This window comes from Cricetulus griseus (genome assembly GCF_003668045.3).
Source record: "Cricetulus griseus strain 17A/GY chromosome 1 unlocalized genomic scaffold, alternate assembly CriGri-PICRH-1.0 chr1_0, whole genome shotgun sequence".
NCBI classification, from domain to species: domain Eukaryota; kingdom Metazoa; phylum Chordata; class Mammalia; order Rodentia; family Cricetidae; genus Cricetulus; species Cricetulus griseus.
The window spans coordinates 219,473,205-219,491,311 of record NW_023276806.1 but is presented as its reverse complement, the minus strand read 5'-3'; the positions used below and the strand labels follow the sequence as shown (position 1 = coordinate 219,491,311).

At 42.3% G+C, this 18,107-nt stretch overlaps 1 protein-coding gene across 1 annotated transcript in view; it reads left to right on the top strand.

Moving 5' to 3' along the window:
• Window positions 1–271: 271 nt before the first annotated feature.
• The window catches only part of Asb4 (ankyrin repeat and SOCS box containing 4), a 36,499-nt gene continuing 18,663 nt past the window's right edge, over window positions 272–18,107 (top strand). Inside the window, exons 1-2 of the mRNA XM_027389884.2 lie at window positions 272–458; window positions 8,549–8,848. Coding sequence (XP_027245685.2) covers window positions 272–458; window positions 8,549–8,848 — 487 coding nt within the window. The remainder of the gene's footprint in view (window positions 459–8,548; window positions 8,849–18,107) is intronic.

Below are 18,107 nucleotides of genomic sequence, written 5' to 3'. Positions count from 1 at the left end.
CTCGGAAATGTGTCACAGGAGCTTTCCCTCATATCGACACCACGCACTGCGGAAGGGACCTGCTTACGTATCTGCAGTTTAAACGATCTGAAAACTCAGTGACAGCCTGGGAGGATATTTTGAAGTTTGAAATGATCCCTATATAAATAGAACGGATCAGCATAACTTTGGGATAAAATTAGCCGGCAGTTTCTGGACTCTGCAGCCTTGCCAGTGTGCTGGGTGCTGCTCTCCTGATAAATCATTGCTCTGCTTCCACATGGCACAGAGGATGGAAAGCATCATTGCTCCTATCAGCAAAGCTGGAGCTACCAAGTTAGTTAAGAAAAATTTTCTGGAGGCTATAAAGTCAAATGATTTCGAAAAGCTGGAGGCTATTTTAACCCAGAGGCAGATAGATGTGGACACGGTGTTTGAAGTTGAAGATGAGAACATGGTTTTGGCATCCTACAAGCAAGGTAAAAATTATAGAGGTGGGATTGTTAAATTGTTATAAAAATGATCTTTAGGGGAGTGGGGCAGTTTTTGTCTTTAAAGCAGTTGTTCTTATTGTTAGTGTCTGTTTAGATCGTCTCTAATGTTTAACTTTCCTTCCCTTTAAAACTAGGATGCATTTGGGCTGGTTTGTATATTATACACACATTTCTGACTATGTACATTTCTGTTTACTGCTGTTTTCCATTGTGCCTGGAATTTGGGATCCTGGGTAGTTGTATTTGCTATGCACGGTGTGTGTTTAGGACTTCTCTTGTGTCCGTGGTGGTATAGAATAAAGAAAACGTCTCCGACTCTCGTTAAAGACGCTGAGACCTCCGTGTGACAGTGTGGCTGTTGGGGGTTAGGCTGCTGAGTCTTTGCTAACAGCCACTTACAGATAGATCATCTCTGTGTACGTGTGGGTGAAAAGGGGGACTTTTTTTTCCCCACTCAGAGAGTTAATGAATGGAGAAAGCTTTGCCATAGGGACCTCCATGATCTGCGTCGTTTTGATGGGTTTCAGTGCAGGAACAAAAGCTCAACTCAAAATACCATAAAAATAAAAGTTAACTTTTATTTTTCTTTTCTGCTGGGCTACAATCATAGAACAAAAAATCTGAAAGGCTTAATTAAAAATCTCTGCACAAAAAAAATAGGAAAACAAAAATTAGAACAGAAAATTTTTCATTAAGGTTTTCTTATTTTCTTTCTGAAAATCCTGTTTAGTAAATCAGAAATAGATTAGCACGTTCATTCTGATTTCTCAAATCAACTAGCCAATGTGAAAACTTAAGGATTTAGGCCATCTGGTAAGCATGTTGCAAGGAAATGCTCTGCTCACCCTCATTTCTGCCTAAAGAAAATAGGTAGGAAATTCTTGGGAACAGAAAAGGGTGTAGTTGTTTATGCTCAGATGTAGTCCTGTTTTCTATTCCTACAAAATCGTTAGTGTCACCGATTTCCAGATACAAATGCTAATAGCATTTATTTTTACCTAATGCTCTGTGGGTCTGGAGGAAGCATAAAATGGTTGAGGCTAGCTGCTGCATTTTTTGTTTTGTGCTTTATGATAAATTGTCATTGCTGCTTTGTCTGAAAAATGAAGGTGTCTAATTTTTGTTTTTACAAAGTTGAAGGGATTCTGTTGAAGGAAAAAATATATGCTACATAATTAGACGGCTTGCACCTTGTGACTTTATTTAATGATACTATCTGAATGCTAAGTATATTTTATAGAGATTAAAAACAACAAACTCCTATGTGTGCCACATACAATAGGACTCACATTCAAGCCGGGGGTAATTGACTAAGCAGTGATTTGCAAAGATCACCTTTGCTTATTTCCAAAGCAGGTAAACCCTGCAGACAGCACAAGCACTCAGAAGTTCAGGGAAAGGGAACTTGGAGGAGTGTGCAAGCCTGTGGGGGCAAGCCTGGTGCCATAGCCCCCACAGGAGAAGAAGCTGTTTTAAATTCTTTTTGTCAAAGTGAGCCAATTCCTGTGGCCCCCATGGAGCTAACTTTTTATTTATGCTGATGACTGTTTTCCTAACATTCAGGCTATGGGATGTGGTTTTGAATCAGGGGCAGAAATTTAATCTGTCTCCAAAAGAAAGAGCCCAGGCTCATGTAGGTATCTGTTGGGAAATAACAGGACTTGGGTTTGAAGCTTCAGGGCTGTTTAAGAAAGCAGTGTGTGCGTGTGCACACAGTATAGGTAGAAATACTTTTACTCTGTTCACCATGAATATGAAAGGCTCTGCCTTCAGTCATAAGCCTAGGGTGAAATTCCCATTTTCTCGAAAGTTACTTGAAACTTATTTTAGGTGCCTGCAGGCTTAATACCAGCCCTTTCACAATTAAGTGTAGGCGTGGAAGCAGTAAGGAGAACCCCAGTTTCTGGCCCAGTAAAGTAGGTCTAAGTGGTGATATCAATGTCTTACCTCACAAAGGAATTCTCAGAACAGTGTGGGACTGAGCAGTCTACAACTGGGTAGTTAATTAGTCAGTCAGCTCCTTCTGGGGTTTGTCTAAAAGACAGGAACCACCTCTGTGTGGATTTGAAGGACATGTGGCTGGATTACTGTTTCTGATACTTTTCTTTTTCATTAAGTAAAAGCAGACTTTTGGGATGTTGAAAGACTACATGTTACACCTTGATTTGTTTGTTTGTTTGTTTGTTTTTGTTGGTTAACTATTCGGAAAGGCTGTACTCCTAAAAGTGAACAAGAAAAATCCACATGACACCCCTGTGCAGTTTGATTCACTTTTACAAAAGAAGGGGAGTACCTCCATCCCCAGCATCCACCGGCAGAAAGGGAACACAGTTGTTTACTCTCGAAGAATGGGTGTCTCCCGCTTAGGTATTCTTCACCTGATAAAAGAAACAACGTGTGATACAGGCAACAAATATGGCCACCTGGAAACTTTCTTACACAGCAGAAAATATGATCTACAGTCAACAGTCCATTATCCTCAGAGGGGTTAGCTGGTCTGCAGATTATCCTCAGGGGGGTTAGCTGGTTTGCAATCAACCCCTAGGTAATTTTAGTTTCCTCTGAAACACATTACATCCTTTTCCACGGGATTTCAAAAAGTGGTTGAATTTGTTCCAAAATACAGCATGTCTCATCTAACATCAAGATCAGCACTTGAGGGTAACTCAGAGAATGCCACAGGCTAAGACATGGATTTAGAATGTAAATATCCCCCGACTCCAATCTAAAATGCATTAAGCACACCCGTCATTAAAAGATGACCCCCAAGGAGACTGTGCATTTTGTGAGGAGTGGAGAATGGGGGTATTGGGTCAGAGAGCTCTTTCCTTCTTGCTGTTCTGGCTCTTTCTCCTTGAAAAACCTCCACCCCTGAAGGCCACACTTTAAGCGGCCTCCACAGTCCTTCTCAGTTTGTGCCAGGGGAGGGGGGTTACCTGGACTTAACATCCATTCCTCAAATCACATCTCTATCTCCCCCCACACCCTGCTGTTCTTAGCTTTATCATGAAATCTTCAGATAAAATCCTGACCTGTTGATTTAAAATGCCCTCTTCTCTCGCTTTGTAAAGCTAACAATCAAAATGTGCTGGCCTGCATTTGAGACAACTCCCAGGAAACGACAGCAGAACTAGGTGGTTTTTAAAGTGGAGAAAAGCAAGCAAAATATCATCTACTGGACAATCATTTTATTTTTAAGTGTTTACTTACTGCTTGCAAGTGAACCACAACAGATTGTGGCGATCAGAACACACTTGGTGGTTCTCTCCTTCTACCACGTGAGTCACGAGGTTCAAACTCAGGTGCTCAGGCTTGGCGGAAGCTCCACCTTGGCCATCTTGAAAACCCCAGATAATCCCTTTAAAATACAATGGCCCAAAGAAATCATGAAAACCCAGGTGAATTTTTAACTATTAGATGTGACTACCCCGGTTGAAAAGTTAAGGGACCGTGTGACATAGTTTATGCTCAGACAAATAGAAACTCTTTAGGGTAAAGTGAAATTAAGGAGAAATCTCTAAGGCTCTCCCTCCATCATTTTGGTTCCCACTCTTAGCCTGTGTACTGGAACCACGGGCGGTGTCTTCAAGGCTATTTTCAAAGCATATCCCGGCTGCACACTTCGTTTTTTCTGCAACTGTATGTTTTGGCTCCCTACTGAGACGGGCAGGATATCAAACCTCTATCTCTGGTGTGAAACTCCCTAGTCAGCAAGGTTAAGGAACTCCCTTTATTAATCACTGTAATGCACTTTAGGTTTTTCGTTTATGGCCCACAGCCTCTTCTGGTTCCAGGCATGGTAGTCGTATTTTTAATTAAAATAGCCAATGAATTTGTTTTCACTTGAAAAGTTTCTGGCAGGTACTCTATCTGCTTTCTTAAGTAGCAGCTGATGTCCAAAGTTATCATGAAAGCTTTTTTTTTTCCTAACAAATGATCTCTTTCTCACCTGTTTCTCCTGGTTTTAGAAAGTTATCTTCCTGTTTTCCTACGGCTGGCCCAGGGGACTTCCTCTTTCCTAGTAGCTGGAAACTTTAAAACTTTGTATTCAGTTTTAAATCTCTTAAAAACTTTGTATTTCAAGCTTGCTTCCTTTTCCCATTCTCTAGGGAGCCTCTGAGAGTTATCCTGAGAATATTAGCTATTAAAATAGTAGCTTAGAATTGCGCTTGGGTCTATAATCTTTCAGGGCTGTGTAAATACGTGGACATGGTCAGAGCAAATGTCTGCTAATCCCTGCGCAGCAGCAGCGTGTGCGAGCTTTGGCGGCAGCCAGTAGCTTCTCCAGCGTGGGGCTGCTTTTCCTTTGATAACATTAGCGCTGATAACTGTTGTGGAGCCTGGGCTTAGCTTTAGTTTAACCAGAGAGGTGCGTCCTCTCCAAGCGCTGGAGCCGAACCAACGCCCTTTTTCAAAAGTGGGTTGTAAACCTTCCCTTCTCACAAGTTTCTTGAGTGAGGGGGCTTTCTGTCTAGCCTTGCAGCCCTATAACTTCAGCTTTGGGTTTAAATGAAGCACTCAGATGTGTGCACATGAGGGCTTGTTCTGCACTTTTTATTTTTTATTATTTATTTATTTATTTTGGTAAGGATGAAACTTCTAAAACTTTTTTAGGCTTTTTAGCTGTGTTGGGGGAACTGAAGATCAGAGGCAAATTCTGACAGTATTTTTTTTGGGGGGGTTGGATTTTGAGACTTAAAATTTTTTTTTGTTACTTTTAAAGCTCTTTCTGCCTTACAGGTATCTTTGACAATGTGAAACATAATCTGCTCTGTCCCTCCCCATTTTCTCTATCATCCCTCCTCCTTTTTCTATCCCCATTAATCTCTTTTGTTCCCCTGAACAATTTCATTTCTATTTCATTTAGTCTGCACACACACACACACACACACACACACACACACACACACACACGCTGGGGACACAAATGAGAGACAAACATTACATTTCCAAGACTGCCTTACTGAGATCATTTCCAGGCCTATCATTTTTCTGCAAACAATATAACTTCATATTCTCTGCTATGGCTGAAGGAAAGCCCCATGGTATCTACAAAAATTCACATTTTCCTCACCTGCTCTCCTGCCCTTGGCACACATCAGCCTATCACAGAGACACTCGCCATGTTTGCCATACCACCCTCTGCTACACCTGAGTCATGGAGCCAATGTGTCTAACAACAAGCCTTAGAGAGTTTAGCACCCTCCCCTAGTGGTTGCATGAACTTGGGTGTATCCTGCTACTCTGTCTCTGCCCACACTAGGTATCCTTCATGGAGGCTCTGCCAGAGCTCTATGTACCCTGCGTGTAGATAGCATGTGATACAATGAAGATGAAGTACATAAGCAGATTACATTATCATGGTTCAAGGAAGGGCAGCCATGATAGTGAATGCTACAGATCCCGTGTGGATGGCTTCTACTAGGGGTTCAAGGGCAGCCATGATAGTGAATGCTACAGATCCCGTGTGGATGGCTTCTACTAGGGGTTCAGAGTGGGCTAGCCTTGTTCATGTTGCAGCCTCTTTTCAGGTGAACCCTTTGCTGAAGCCAGGCTTTCCTGAACAGGCACCTTTGTCTGCAGCTTGTATACATGGGAATATGAGTGGCTTTCCCCAGAGGGAGGTGGCACCTTCTTCACAACCCCTTGCCCCCAAGAGCTTTGTCTTCCTCTTCCTCTTTAGCCTTTCCCTTGTGCAGTCTGAGTACACAGTTCAGTGGCAGCTGGCCTCTGCAGACGTGCATAGAGCAGTGCCTCCCAAAGGTAAATATTAAGAGTAAATCACATTCTAGGTTTGGATGCCCTGGGAAGAGTGAGCTATGAGAGAAAAGGCTAGTGTACACAGTGAATTCACTTCACTTGCTTCTGGCATGCTGGGACTATTGGCGGTTGCGTGTGTGTGTGTGTGTGTGTGTGTGTGTGGTGTGTGTGTGTGTGTGTGTGCAAGCATGTGTGCATGCGCAAATTCTGATCTTTTGACACATCAATGTTAACAATAGCACAGGAATTGGCACACCTCATCTTCAGTTTTGGAAGCTCATATGACCTCAGATCTGTTGCTCCATAAGTGTAAGTGTACTTATTTCCAGTCTTGCTAGAGAGCCTGTGCTCCAGCCCAGTTTTAAGCGTTGACTCTTATTCTTTTCTCTGCTCAGTACAGCTGGCTTTCCCGTTATGCTACAGGCTGAGTTATCCAGGCTCTCCCAACACCATTTCCAATCTCCCACCAAAGTTCTGAAGCACAGAGTAAAAGCAGAGACAGCATAGCCTGAGCCCACAGTCATCTGTCCCCATGGTCAGCCCCCTAGGTGCGACTAATAAGGTGCTTTCTTGTCCCCCAAACACACTGCCATGGAGTCATGGATTTTTAGAAACAGTTCTGCTTTAGGCTTGTTGAAATCCTGGTGGTCTATGAGCCCGATTCCCCAGGTAACAGTTATGATTATAGGAGACACAGATGAACCTGACTTTTCTAAAGCCCAGGATGACCGAATGGTCCATGTAATAAATAAGCAAGAAAAATTCCATTGGTGCTGCTGGAAATTTAGGAAGAAGAAACACCATTAACAGACAAATACATTTCCACACCAGCAATGTGGCTTGTTTCAGGTACATTCGGGAGCATCTTCCGGTGTGTGTGTGTGTGTGTGTGTGTGTGTGTGTGTGTGTGTGTGTGTGTGTGTGATCTGTATCACAGGCTTGGAACTGAACCTATAGCTTTTCCACAAAGACAAACACAGATGGAAACCCCACCTGGCAGATATACCCAGTCCATGAGATTGGACGGAAGCAGGTGATTTGTGGCTCTAGCAGGCTGAGAAAGTGGCCATCTTCTCGTCTGGAAAATGAGAAGCTTGGGTTGGATGGTCTTCCCATCCTGTGTTTCTTTGGTTTTACATCAAAATTGGTGTTTTCTTGACCAGCTCTCTGCTGTTTCTTCCAGGATCATTTTTTCTATCTTAGGTGGGAGCAGGCACGGGTTTGCAATCAGTGGCAGCATGATGGCACCTCATCTTTGCCACTAAAAAGCAGGCAAAGTTACACTCTGGTTTTCAGGTTCACAACCAGCGCCTTTCTAAGCAGTTAGAGAAGTTGTCTTTGCAGGTTTCTTATTGTGGGATGAACTGGGCATGGTGGAGTGTGCTTTTGGTCCCAGTTCTAAAGAAACTGAGGGAGGGAGGATTGCTATGGGTTCAAGGCCCATCTGGACTACACAGTGAGACCCTCTTTCAAAAAGCTGTATCAGAAGAAAGGAGGAAGAACCTTTTAAGTAGTGAGAATAATCTAAGATCTTAGTTCTTGGGACCATTCTCTTGACAAATTTGTGCCTAATTTGGGCACAGTTATGTGTGTGACACACTTGGGTTCCTTGTTTGTTTTGGCTGCTAGGAACTTCAAAGACAGCCTTACAATGCTGTTCTAGTGCAAGCACTGAATTTATATTTTGTGAACCTCTCTTACTTGTCATTTCCTCCCTTTGCCATTATTTTTGTAGATCAATTAAAAGAATACTGCATAAAAGTGTGTGATTTGCCCAAAGCTTTTCTTTAGAAAGAGATACTGGATATACGAACAGGCAGGCAAAATATTGGCATGGGAAATTAGAATAAATTCAATCAAATCCCACACTGACTGACAGCTGTATTGCAAGGATGAAGAATGGAGATGAATAAAATTTATAAGCGTGTAATTGATAACTTCAGAATGATACAAACACACTTAAAACAAATTGAAATAAAAAAATTTTAAAGTGCCGCATGTAACTTAACCTATAAAATAAAACGCAATCACACACATTGCAGTTTTAAGCTAAAGCACTTTTGAGATCTAGGAAGGCAAAGCAAAAGGACATGAGACCAGGAGCAGCAGAGATGGGAAGAGCTGGAGGAAACGTGACCCAGGGCCGTCCTCAGAACCAGACATGGGGAGTCTTGTCAGTGGACAGGAGCAAACTCCTGAACCATTTTCCCCTTCAGTTTTATAGATGTGACCAAAATAAAACACCTTGTCAAAATCCTCACAAAACAGGGGGAGACTCTGGGACAAAAGTAAACTCCCTTTCTTTTCCTTTCCAGGCTATTGGTTGCCCAGTTATAAGCTGAAGTCTTCCTGGGCAACAGGCCTGCACCTCTCTGTCTTGCTCGGCCATGTGGAGTGCCTGAGGGTACTGCTGGATCACAATGCTACCATCAACTGCCGGCCCAACGGGAAGACCCCTCTGCACGTAGCTTGCGAAATGGCCAACCTCGAATGCGTGAAAGTCCTCTGTGACCATGGAGCCAAGCTCAACTGCTACTCCCTGAGTGGACACACGGCTTTGCACTTCTGCACCACACCAAGCTCCATCCTCTGTGCCAAGCAGTTGGTGTTGCGAGGTAAGACTTAGTGGGTGGCTGGGATGTTTCTATACAGGTGTTTTGTTCTATGTGTTCATGTATACATACATGGGTTGGGGACTTGGTCACCCCCTCCTTGCCTCAGGCAATGTGATAGGGATTCAGGTACCCTCAACGTGATTCAGGGTCTGAGATCATTATATACATGAGTATTTACTTTTTTTATTGGTTTTATACTGTGTGTGTGTGTGTGTGTGTATGCGTTGCTCACTGAGGTCATTCAGTGAAGATCACACTGAATTGTAATTTTTCAAGGAGTAATGAATCCTAATAAATCAAGTGTATTGATTTTCAGTTACTTAACATGCTTGTTTAGCCCTTATTATGCACCACGGATTGTGATGGCAAAGAGAAAACAGTTTCTGCTCTCCACTTATGTATGTATAAATGTATACATGAATATATGTATGCATATATATTTCCATAGCAGGGGATATACTATTAACAAAATAAACTTTAATTATAAAATTTCAAGGAGAAAAAATCATCTATGATAGGAGTGAACTATTACAAAATGGTAATGACTTCTCTGGGCCAAGCATTTGTTGTTTGCCAAATAGTATCCCATGTAGGGCAGTTTGCACACTCCTCAGTCAAGGGCTTATCCGCTTTGGAGAACCAAGGATGTAAGCACTTGCATGTAGATTCACACACTTCTATTTCCTTGTAATAAATATCTAGGGGGGAGAAGATAGGGTGGACAGTTTTATTTATAAGAACTGAACCCCCCCCCCGTTTTCCCAAAGTGACTGGACCATTTTGTATTTCCACTAGCAATGTGGGAAAACTCCAGTTGCTTGCTATACTTGCCAAAATTGATACAGTAAGATATTAGCAAAAAAGTTTAACTCTCTAATAAGTATGTAACTGTGTCTCATTGTGGTTTTAGTCTGAATTTCCTTAAGGGTGCTGTGAATGTTATATGTTTATTTGACAGGTGGATATGCACTTTTGGGAAATATCTGTTTAATTCTTTTGCTCCTTTTAAAATGACGAGCTGCTTGCTTTTGGTTATTCTGGATACAAGTCCTTTACTAGATCTGCAGTTTGCTCACAATATCATGTGTTTCTCTTTCCCTTTTCCTGCTTTCTCTTCCTTTCTCACTCCTTTTCCCTTCTTCCCCTATTTCATTCCCTCTTTTTTCCCTCCCTCCTTTTCCCCTCCTTCCCTTGTCCCTTCCTCCCTCCCTTCCTCTCTTCCTCTCTTCCTCCATCCCTTCCTCCCTTCCTTCCTTCTTCCTTCCTCCCTTCCTTCCTTCTTCCCTGCCCCCTCTCCATGACAAGGGCTCAATAAATATCCAACTAATGCAGTCCTGGAATTTTAGAGTTCTAGCACTTGGGAGACTGAGACAGGTTTCAGGCCAGTTCCAGCTATAAAATCAATGAGATATTCTCTGAAAAACAAAATAAGCAATAATATAAATAAAGAAGAATGAATCTAGACAGAGACGTGATAAATGCTAACTTTCAAATAGCCAGCGTCTAAGGAGGAGCCAATGAGGGACAGTGGGATAGACTGACAGGGAAGGTGGGGACCTGAGCCTGCTGGGATGCCAAAGAAGAATTTCTGAGGATGGGTACTTTGGGCCTTTAGTAACATTTCAAGGATCCAGTTTTCCAAAGCTGAGATGGGGTGAGATCTGGAGATGACAGGACATATCTCCATTTTTCAGGTTCATCACAAAAGATGCTTTCCAACTCCAGGGCAGATTTGGTGATGGTAAGGTGAGGCCATTCAAATATGATAAGGTCCCCCTCAACAGTACTGGGCAGTCATCAGCAAAGATGAGGGAGAGAAGGAAAGGAAGACAACCACTCAAGAGATGTAGTAACACCACTGAAACCCTAGATGGTACTTCTGAAACTGTGGGAGTAAAGCAGGCGGGGTGGGGGTGGTGGTGGTGGGGGTGGTGGGGTGTGTGTGTCAACCTGGCTGCTGCTTCCTGAGGAGGGAGGGGAGAGGGAGGAGGAGAAGGAAGAAGAGAAAGAATGAGAGCAGGAGAACAAAGGTAAGACAGTGAGGAGAGACAGACAGAGTGCCAGAGAGATAGAGTGAGGAGAGAGACAGAGAGACAGAGTGAAGAGACAGAGACAGAGTGATACAGAAAGACAGAGTGACAGAGAAAGAGAGAGAGCACAAGACAGGGAGAGAGACAGACAGACAGAAAGACAGACAGATAGACAGACAGACAGACAGAGACAGAGATGGGTGGGTCAGTTTACCAGCTCACTCAGTTTCTATGATGCCAGAGCATATGCTTCCTCACTCATATTAGATTGGGTTTTAAATTTTTCTCATATTTTAATTAATTGACAATTTAGATTTGGTGTCATTAGAAATTATAGACCTATTATTCTGTTAGCGAGGGCAGGAGGAATACACAAGCAGTGCTCTGCCTGCTCTCAAACACTAGCTTCCTACTTTTAAGCATTTAGAATTTCATTTAAGTGTTGAATGAAATACGATGATGGCCACCATCTATTTTCCTCTTCTAAACCCCCCAGTTGCCCCTAATATATTCCCCTTCCTACTTCATCCTTTTTTTCCCCTTCTTTTTAAAATAATTCGGCGAACCTAATTAGTGCTTCCATTTAAGCGTGGTTATGGGGCCATCTACTGGAGCCTGTGCTGCCTAGCAGCGGCTGCGTCGACGTGGTTCTCAGAGGCTGTGTTCTCTGCAGCTGTCAACTGCTGAGAGCTCTGTTGCCAGGAGCGAGGCTCATCTCACACACCGGGAGGAATATTGACAACACACACCAGCTTTAAGTGGGGAGCCCTGCTTCTGAGATTAGAGATTCATTTCGGACAGGCAGGCTTTTGATCCAGGACTCCTAATTTCCCCCCCAGCCTCAGATTCAAGCTTTAGCTATCCCCTCCAAACAAGGCTATTCAGAGTTGGAGAGAACAGAAAAGGCGAGCTTAACACATTTAACTTGAGTTTAGGACAGGGCTTGGCCACACCCTGCAGTCTTCAGAGCAGCATCCCTGTCACACATCCACTTGATATGACTGAGGAAGGAAACCACTTGCAGGCTGTATGCTGGAATTTCCAAGATTTACACGCACACGCACACACACACACGCACACGCACACGCGCGCGCGCACACACATATATATCTTTACAAATATATATGTAAAATCTTAAATATCTGATCTACTTTCACCACCATAGACTCATGTATACTACTAAAAACTTAAAAATTCTTGTCTGTTTAATAGAATATTTTGTTATGCTGTCTGCATCCCATGGACACATTAACTGATATATAAGAGTGTTTATTTATACGGACAGGTTTCAGTTATTTATTTAGGGTCTCACATTGTAGCTCTGGCTGGCCTGGCACTCAGTCTAAGGTAGCCTCCAATCTGGAGGAACCCTCTTGTCTCAGTCTCTTGAGTGCTGGGACTACAGGCATAGGCTACCAGATTTAGCTAATATTTAAAGATTTTTAAATAGCCTTTTGTAGGAGAATATGAACTGTATATATATATTTTTCTAAAAGTTACATGTGACTATGTGTTTCAGGAATTACTATGTAAGTTATTCATCAAACATTACCAAAGCTAATATTTAATAGTATCTATTAGTGTGTGACTGCTCATGTGCATGTGTGTGCAAGCACACACACACACACACACACACACACACACACACATTGAGCACACCTGCGTTCCATGTGTAGAGGTCAGAGAGCAACTTTTGGCAGGTCATTTGTCTCCTTCCATCATTCGGGTTCATCATGTACCCTAAGAATTTTTTTTAAAGGCACATCTGTAAGTTAAGACCCTTGGTTTCAAGAGTTTTTTTTGTTGTTGTTGTTTTGTTTTTATAAATAGGGTCTCAGGTAACCCAGGCTGCCCTCTGACTTAGTATGGAACCCAGGATGACCTTGAACTTCTGTTTCCCCTGCCTCTACCACCCAGTTCTGAGATTGCAGGTGTGGGCGTTTATGTAGTACTGGGCCTCATGCAACCATTTTGCCCCCTGAGCTTTATCTCTAGCTCTCTCTACCTATTTTGAAGTATGACACCTGGCAAATAGGAACCAAAAGGCAACAAAGTTGCAAATGGAATAACCGGGGAGGTTTTGGTTTTTGTCTTTTGTTTGTTTTGTTTACCATTTCTTTCGATGAAGGAAAAATCAGGTCAATGCTGGTGGTTCAGTCCTCTATTCTGGAGATTCTGGAAGACTGAGGAACCTGAGTGCCTTCCTGGATGGACACATTTATGTCCTCATCCCAGGGAGCAGCACTTGCCAAAACAGCTCCAGGAGCCCTGAGTACATGGCTGCACCCCTACCAGAGAATTAGTTCGTGTTCACAGGTAATGAAAGGAAGCTTCTGGTCAGTTTCACACCCCGGGTCTCCAGGGAATTCACTTGAGGGCTGAATTCTGTCTTCCTGAGATTGTGTTGTAGGCATTTTGGGGAAGAAGTCACATACATCTCTTGATGACTGGACACAGGGAACGGAGGCAGCACACAAACAAGAAAATTAAGCCAGGCTAAAATGAAACTCAGGACCAGAGAAGTCCATTAGAGGAAGAACTAATGCCATGGCAACTGAATACCCATGTAATTTCGTTTGCTATTTAATGGACTCTTTGTGAAAAAGTGCTCTGTATGGAAAGGCTAATTGAGTCCAAAAAATTGCAGGCAATTTTCTCTTGAAGTATTTTGTCCTATTTTTTTCATTGTTGTGGAGCCTTTGTCCCATGCTGGATTTTGCCTGCTATTTTTCTGTTTGCCTTTCTACTTAATGCCACCATCTTCTGGCCTTTGTTTCCTTTGGTATTAGTATAATGGTGTTTATCAGTTGAGAGGGCTTATTTACCTTAGAGAAAATGTCTGTTCTTTGTTTTCTGCATTTCCCTACGAATAAAGAGAGTCAGGTCAGGTTTGGTTGGCTACTAAGTAGTGCAATGTTTCCCTCTGTCCATCCCCATCCCTAAGAGGAAAATGAACACTGCTTGCTTGGCTCCACATGAAGCAAATCTGGACAGTAGGAGAAACTTGTTACCTGAGGAAAGCTATACAAATTCAAATGGCTTCTAACAGAATGGAGCATAAGGGCAATGTAAAGATGACCCTGCCTTTAGAAAGAGCAGCCTCTGATCCTGAGGGCCGTAGTACTATAAGTCCCCTACTGTGTAGGAGTGCCCACCCTGGTCAGTGATGTACAGCCTAATAGGGCCTTCGTTTTAATAAGGAAACAGCCACACCCTGCTGGGTAGACGTCTCTCTCTCTCCCCATCTCTCTGCTGTCCACATTCCCATGGCTTGTGCTGTGCTTTGTGACAGCACAAACCTGACCACTTCACTCATTTGCAGGCCACTCCAAAGATGCTTGCCACTTCTGCTGTATTTATTGGAAGTACACCTAGGCAATTTGAATTTAGTTTTTTCTTTAAGTTTAACACTGTTTGTTAAAGTTATTTTTAAAGGAAATCATAAATCACCATTAGAAATAAAATTTAAAAATAAAACCAAAGGGAAAAATCTGTCACTGCACAAAGAGAGAAACAGAAACAGAATATTATAGGCAATGACATTGGTGACTGCCACCTGCTCAGACATCTTCCTCTATCAGATGTTGGGGGCTGTCTCTCAATCACCTTGTCTTCCTAACACTGTCTCCTTTCCCCGTCTCCTGTACCGAAGGAGAGAACTGAAATAAGTTGGTGGGCCCCAGCTCATACCCAGCAGGTAACAGTTTCTCCAGCCTCACGGTGTCTCTTATGGGGAATCATCCTCTACTTTGTAAAGCACAGCCTTCAGCAAGGCTGTGGAAAGTCGATGGTCTCCCAGTGGTGGACCAGTCGAAGCATCCTCTTTCAAATCAAGGCTACTTTCTCCACAGATCTTCAGCTCTGTCCTGGGGGCTGGGGGTGGGGTCTCAGCATAAAGAGAAAAGAGGAATAAATAATGTATGAGGAACAAAAAGGAGACAAACTGCTATCACTCCATGCAATTATGCTTGCCTACATTAAAAAAAAAAAGAGATCTACCATCAAATGGTTAGAATTAATAATTGAGTTTAGTGGTTGTCTTGCATTCCCAGTCATTCTACCAACAAATCAACTGGATTTCTATGTACTAGAAATAAGAAACTATAGTAGTAGGAGATGATTTATAATATCACAAAGAATTAAAGAAATCCAGAAGATGTATGTAATAAAGAGATGGAAGAATACAAGCTATTTGAAAATTATTAAGATATTACACCCAAGGTTCATTATGAAAAATGCAGTACCCTGATTATTATTTTCCTTATTTTACTTCTCTAGTTTAATTCATCTGGTGTTTATATATTGCCAAATAACTACCACTTACTTATGTATAAAAACAGAAAAGATGAAACAATGTAAGTTTCGTGGCAATCAGAATAATCTTCTCCCTTTTTGGGGGCACCTGTCTGCATTAAGCCATTTCCTGTTCCCAGGTTACCAATGTAGTTACATTATAACCATGAAGCTGGATACTAACTAGGGTAAAAATGTCTTTAAAAAAAATCATTATTTAATCTTTTTGTCCCCCCCCCACCTGCTTAGATTTCTGTGTACCCATTGGTATTTTAAGCCCATTTTTGTTATAAGTTTAATTTTTACAAAAGCATTTAACCTCAGTGAATCTTTTAATCAACTTTATTTCCTGGAGAGGTGGAGAGTCCCTTCCAGATCCGTCAGTCTTGTTCCTGGGGACTGCTGTCACCCTGGGGACCTTTCCTTGCCATCCTGAACTCCCTCTTCTCTTTAGGTCAGAGTTCCCGCCCCAAATCATGCCTTTTAAAATCTTAGTTTGTTGCTTTTTGAACTGACCATATCCTTAATGGGAGTTCTGAGATGATAAACACCACTCAGCGCAATCACTGCCCCTGAATTGACAGAGAAACCAGGGTTCATAATTACTGCCCTCTAGAATGAGAAAAGCATTCCTCCAGCACCACTGCTTTTCAAGATGTAGTTGCAAAGTCTGAAGCTGTTTTCCTGTTCAGCCTTTGCTTGTGACCCATGATACTCTTTCCTGCAGAGTTTTAGTTTTTCTTTCCATACTTGATCTGAAATTTCAAAAAAGTCTACCTGACACGTTTCTTTTCATCTACTTTCCTGGGTCCTTCCAAACCCCACCCCACCTCTCTGTCCATTCTGGAAAATGTTCCTGGATGTTTTTCTGCACGAATTCTCTCTTGCTTTTTTATGTCCTCTTTTGCAAATTGCTATTGTTTGAGTAGTAGCCCCTGTGCTACCCCTGTGACTGCTCTCGGCGGCTTTTCTGTCCTACAGGTCTCCCTCCACCTCTGTGCTTGCTTTCTAAGAGCCTTGCTCAGACTGTCTTGGTTGTCTTCGAACCCTTGGCTGTCTCCCTGCATCTCAGATGGAATGACTGAAATCCAAATGAAGTTTATTAATTATTAGTTTTATTCAGTCTAGGGAATTGGGCTTGATTAGTCATTTGAGATTTTTTTTTCTGAATAGATTCTCTACAGGAAAAATGTAACTGGCTTCTTCCTAGAGGTTCAAGGCCAGATTGCCAGTATTTTAGGTAGCGGGTCACAGTTATTGCAAATACAGTAAATACACCCGTACTCTGGGATAGTACCCCTTTATTCTTGCCAACTAAAAATGTGCTTCTGTGTGAGGCTTGAAAATAGTCTTCTGTTCTGAAGATCACTTTCTGAGGGCATCATTAAACTGCATGCTCTGCTCTATATTCCAATAGGATATTGTTATATTCTCATAGGCTATTGTAGTTTTGTTTTATGGTACTTACATTTGCTTAATTCTTTGATTGATATCTACTTGTGCATGAGAACAGATCTCTTTTGTTTTTGTTTGTTTTTTTGTAGCATGGTCAAATTCACAGTGTGTTTTATATGTGGACAGTTTGATCTATGTTAAATCTTCAATGATGTTGTTAAAAGCATCCTGCTACCATTGCTGGAGAAGTTGTATTCAGTCCTTGGATTATTGTACTCATGGCTTCACTCCCATGTGGGTTAACTTGTCAGATGAGAGAGTTCAGTTATATTCAGTGTATTTGAGATATAGTAAGCTGTGGACCCAAAGATTTCTGTTACCTGGTGTCATGGATGGTGCTGAATATTGCAAAAATTGAGAGAAGGAAACAGAACTGAGGATACTGACGGCTAAATCAAGGGTGTCCGAGAGAGTGAACAAAGCTTTTAAGAAGTATTGTGAGGATCAGGCAGGAGAGAGGTATTTCTTCTCTTTTTAGTAACACCTGAACATAAAAAATGATGGAAATTCTACTCTATGTTCAAAGTTTGAAGACAGGAAGGAGGTAGAGAGAATTTGTGGTGTGAGGCTTCTGAGAAGTTTGGGAAATGAGGTCTAGAGAAGGTAGTAAGATTGCCTTTGGAGAGGAAAACCCCACTTCTATCATGACCTAGAGTGGCTGGGGAGTTGCTCTATGAGTTGTCAGGGTTTGAAGACATCTCTATTTGCAGGATATTTTCTTAGGAGATCAAGTTATAAGGAAATCCGGGACGGGCAAGGATTAAATGCTAGGAGGAAGATGTTTGGGATAATGATTCTAGTGCAAGGGAAATATGTTAGGAAGATAAATGCTGGGCCAGCTAGAGGGGCCAGCTAAATTTGCCTGCTGACCTTTGAGATGGTACCAGTCTTGTTCCCAAGGTACCACAACAGCAGTGTGATCCTTGTCACATGTCATTCAGATGCTGGGAGCAGGCACTGAGACCAGGCCTTGATTCCCTCCAGATTAGTGCCACTCCCAGCATAAGTGGATGCTCTGAGGAAAATGGAGGGAACTTGAAGTTTTGGCAGTAGAGGGACAGAAATGGTAGGATGCAGACCTATCTGGAGGGGATGGGCTGACAATAAGGAACTCCTAATGGACAAAGGGAGTGTGGGGAAGAGTGGACAATTCCCAGCACCGTTATAACAAATAGTAAGTAAGCAAGTTGTAAATACAGAAGCTTATATCGGAGAATTGGAGTGTGAATTGGTGATTGCCAGAGACCAAACAACTTCAGTAATGATGCAGTCCAAGCTTGACACTGAGTAGAAGCCACAGGGGAGGGAAAGTTAAAGGGGAGGGAATGAAATTCAAAGTTTGAGAGAGCAGGGCATCTGGTCAGCTGCATCTGTTAGACACCAAAAGAATGGCAGGCATTTATGTACTGAAGAAAAATGTAATTCAGGTGTTGGAATCTACAGAAGCTGATGGGGAAATAAATGTATTCAGCCACGGCATT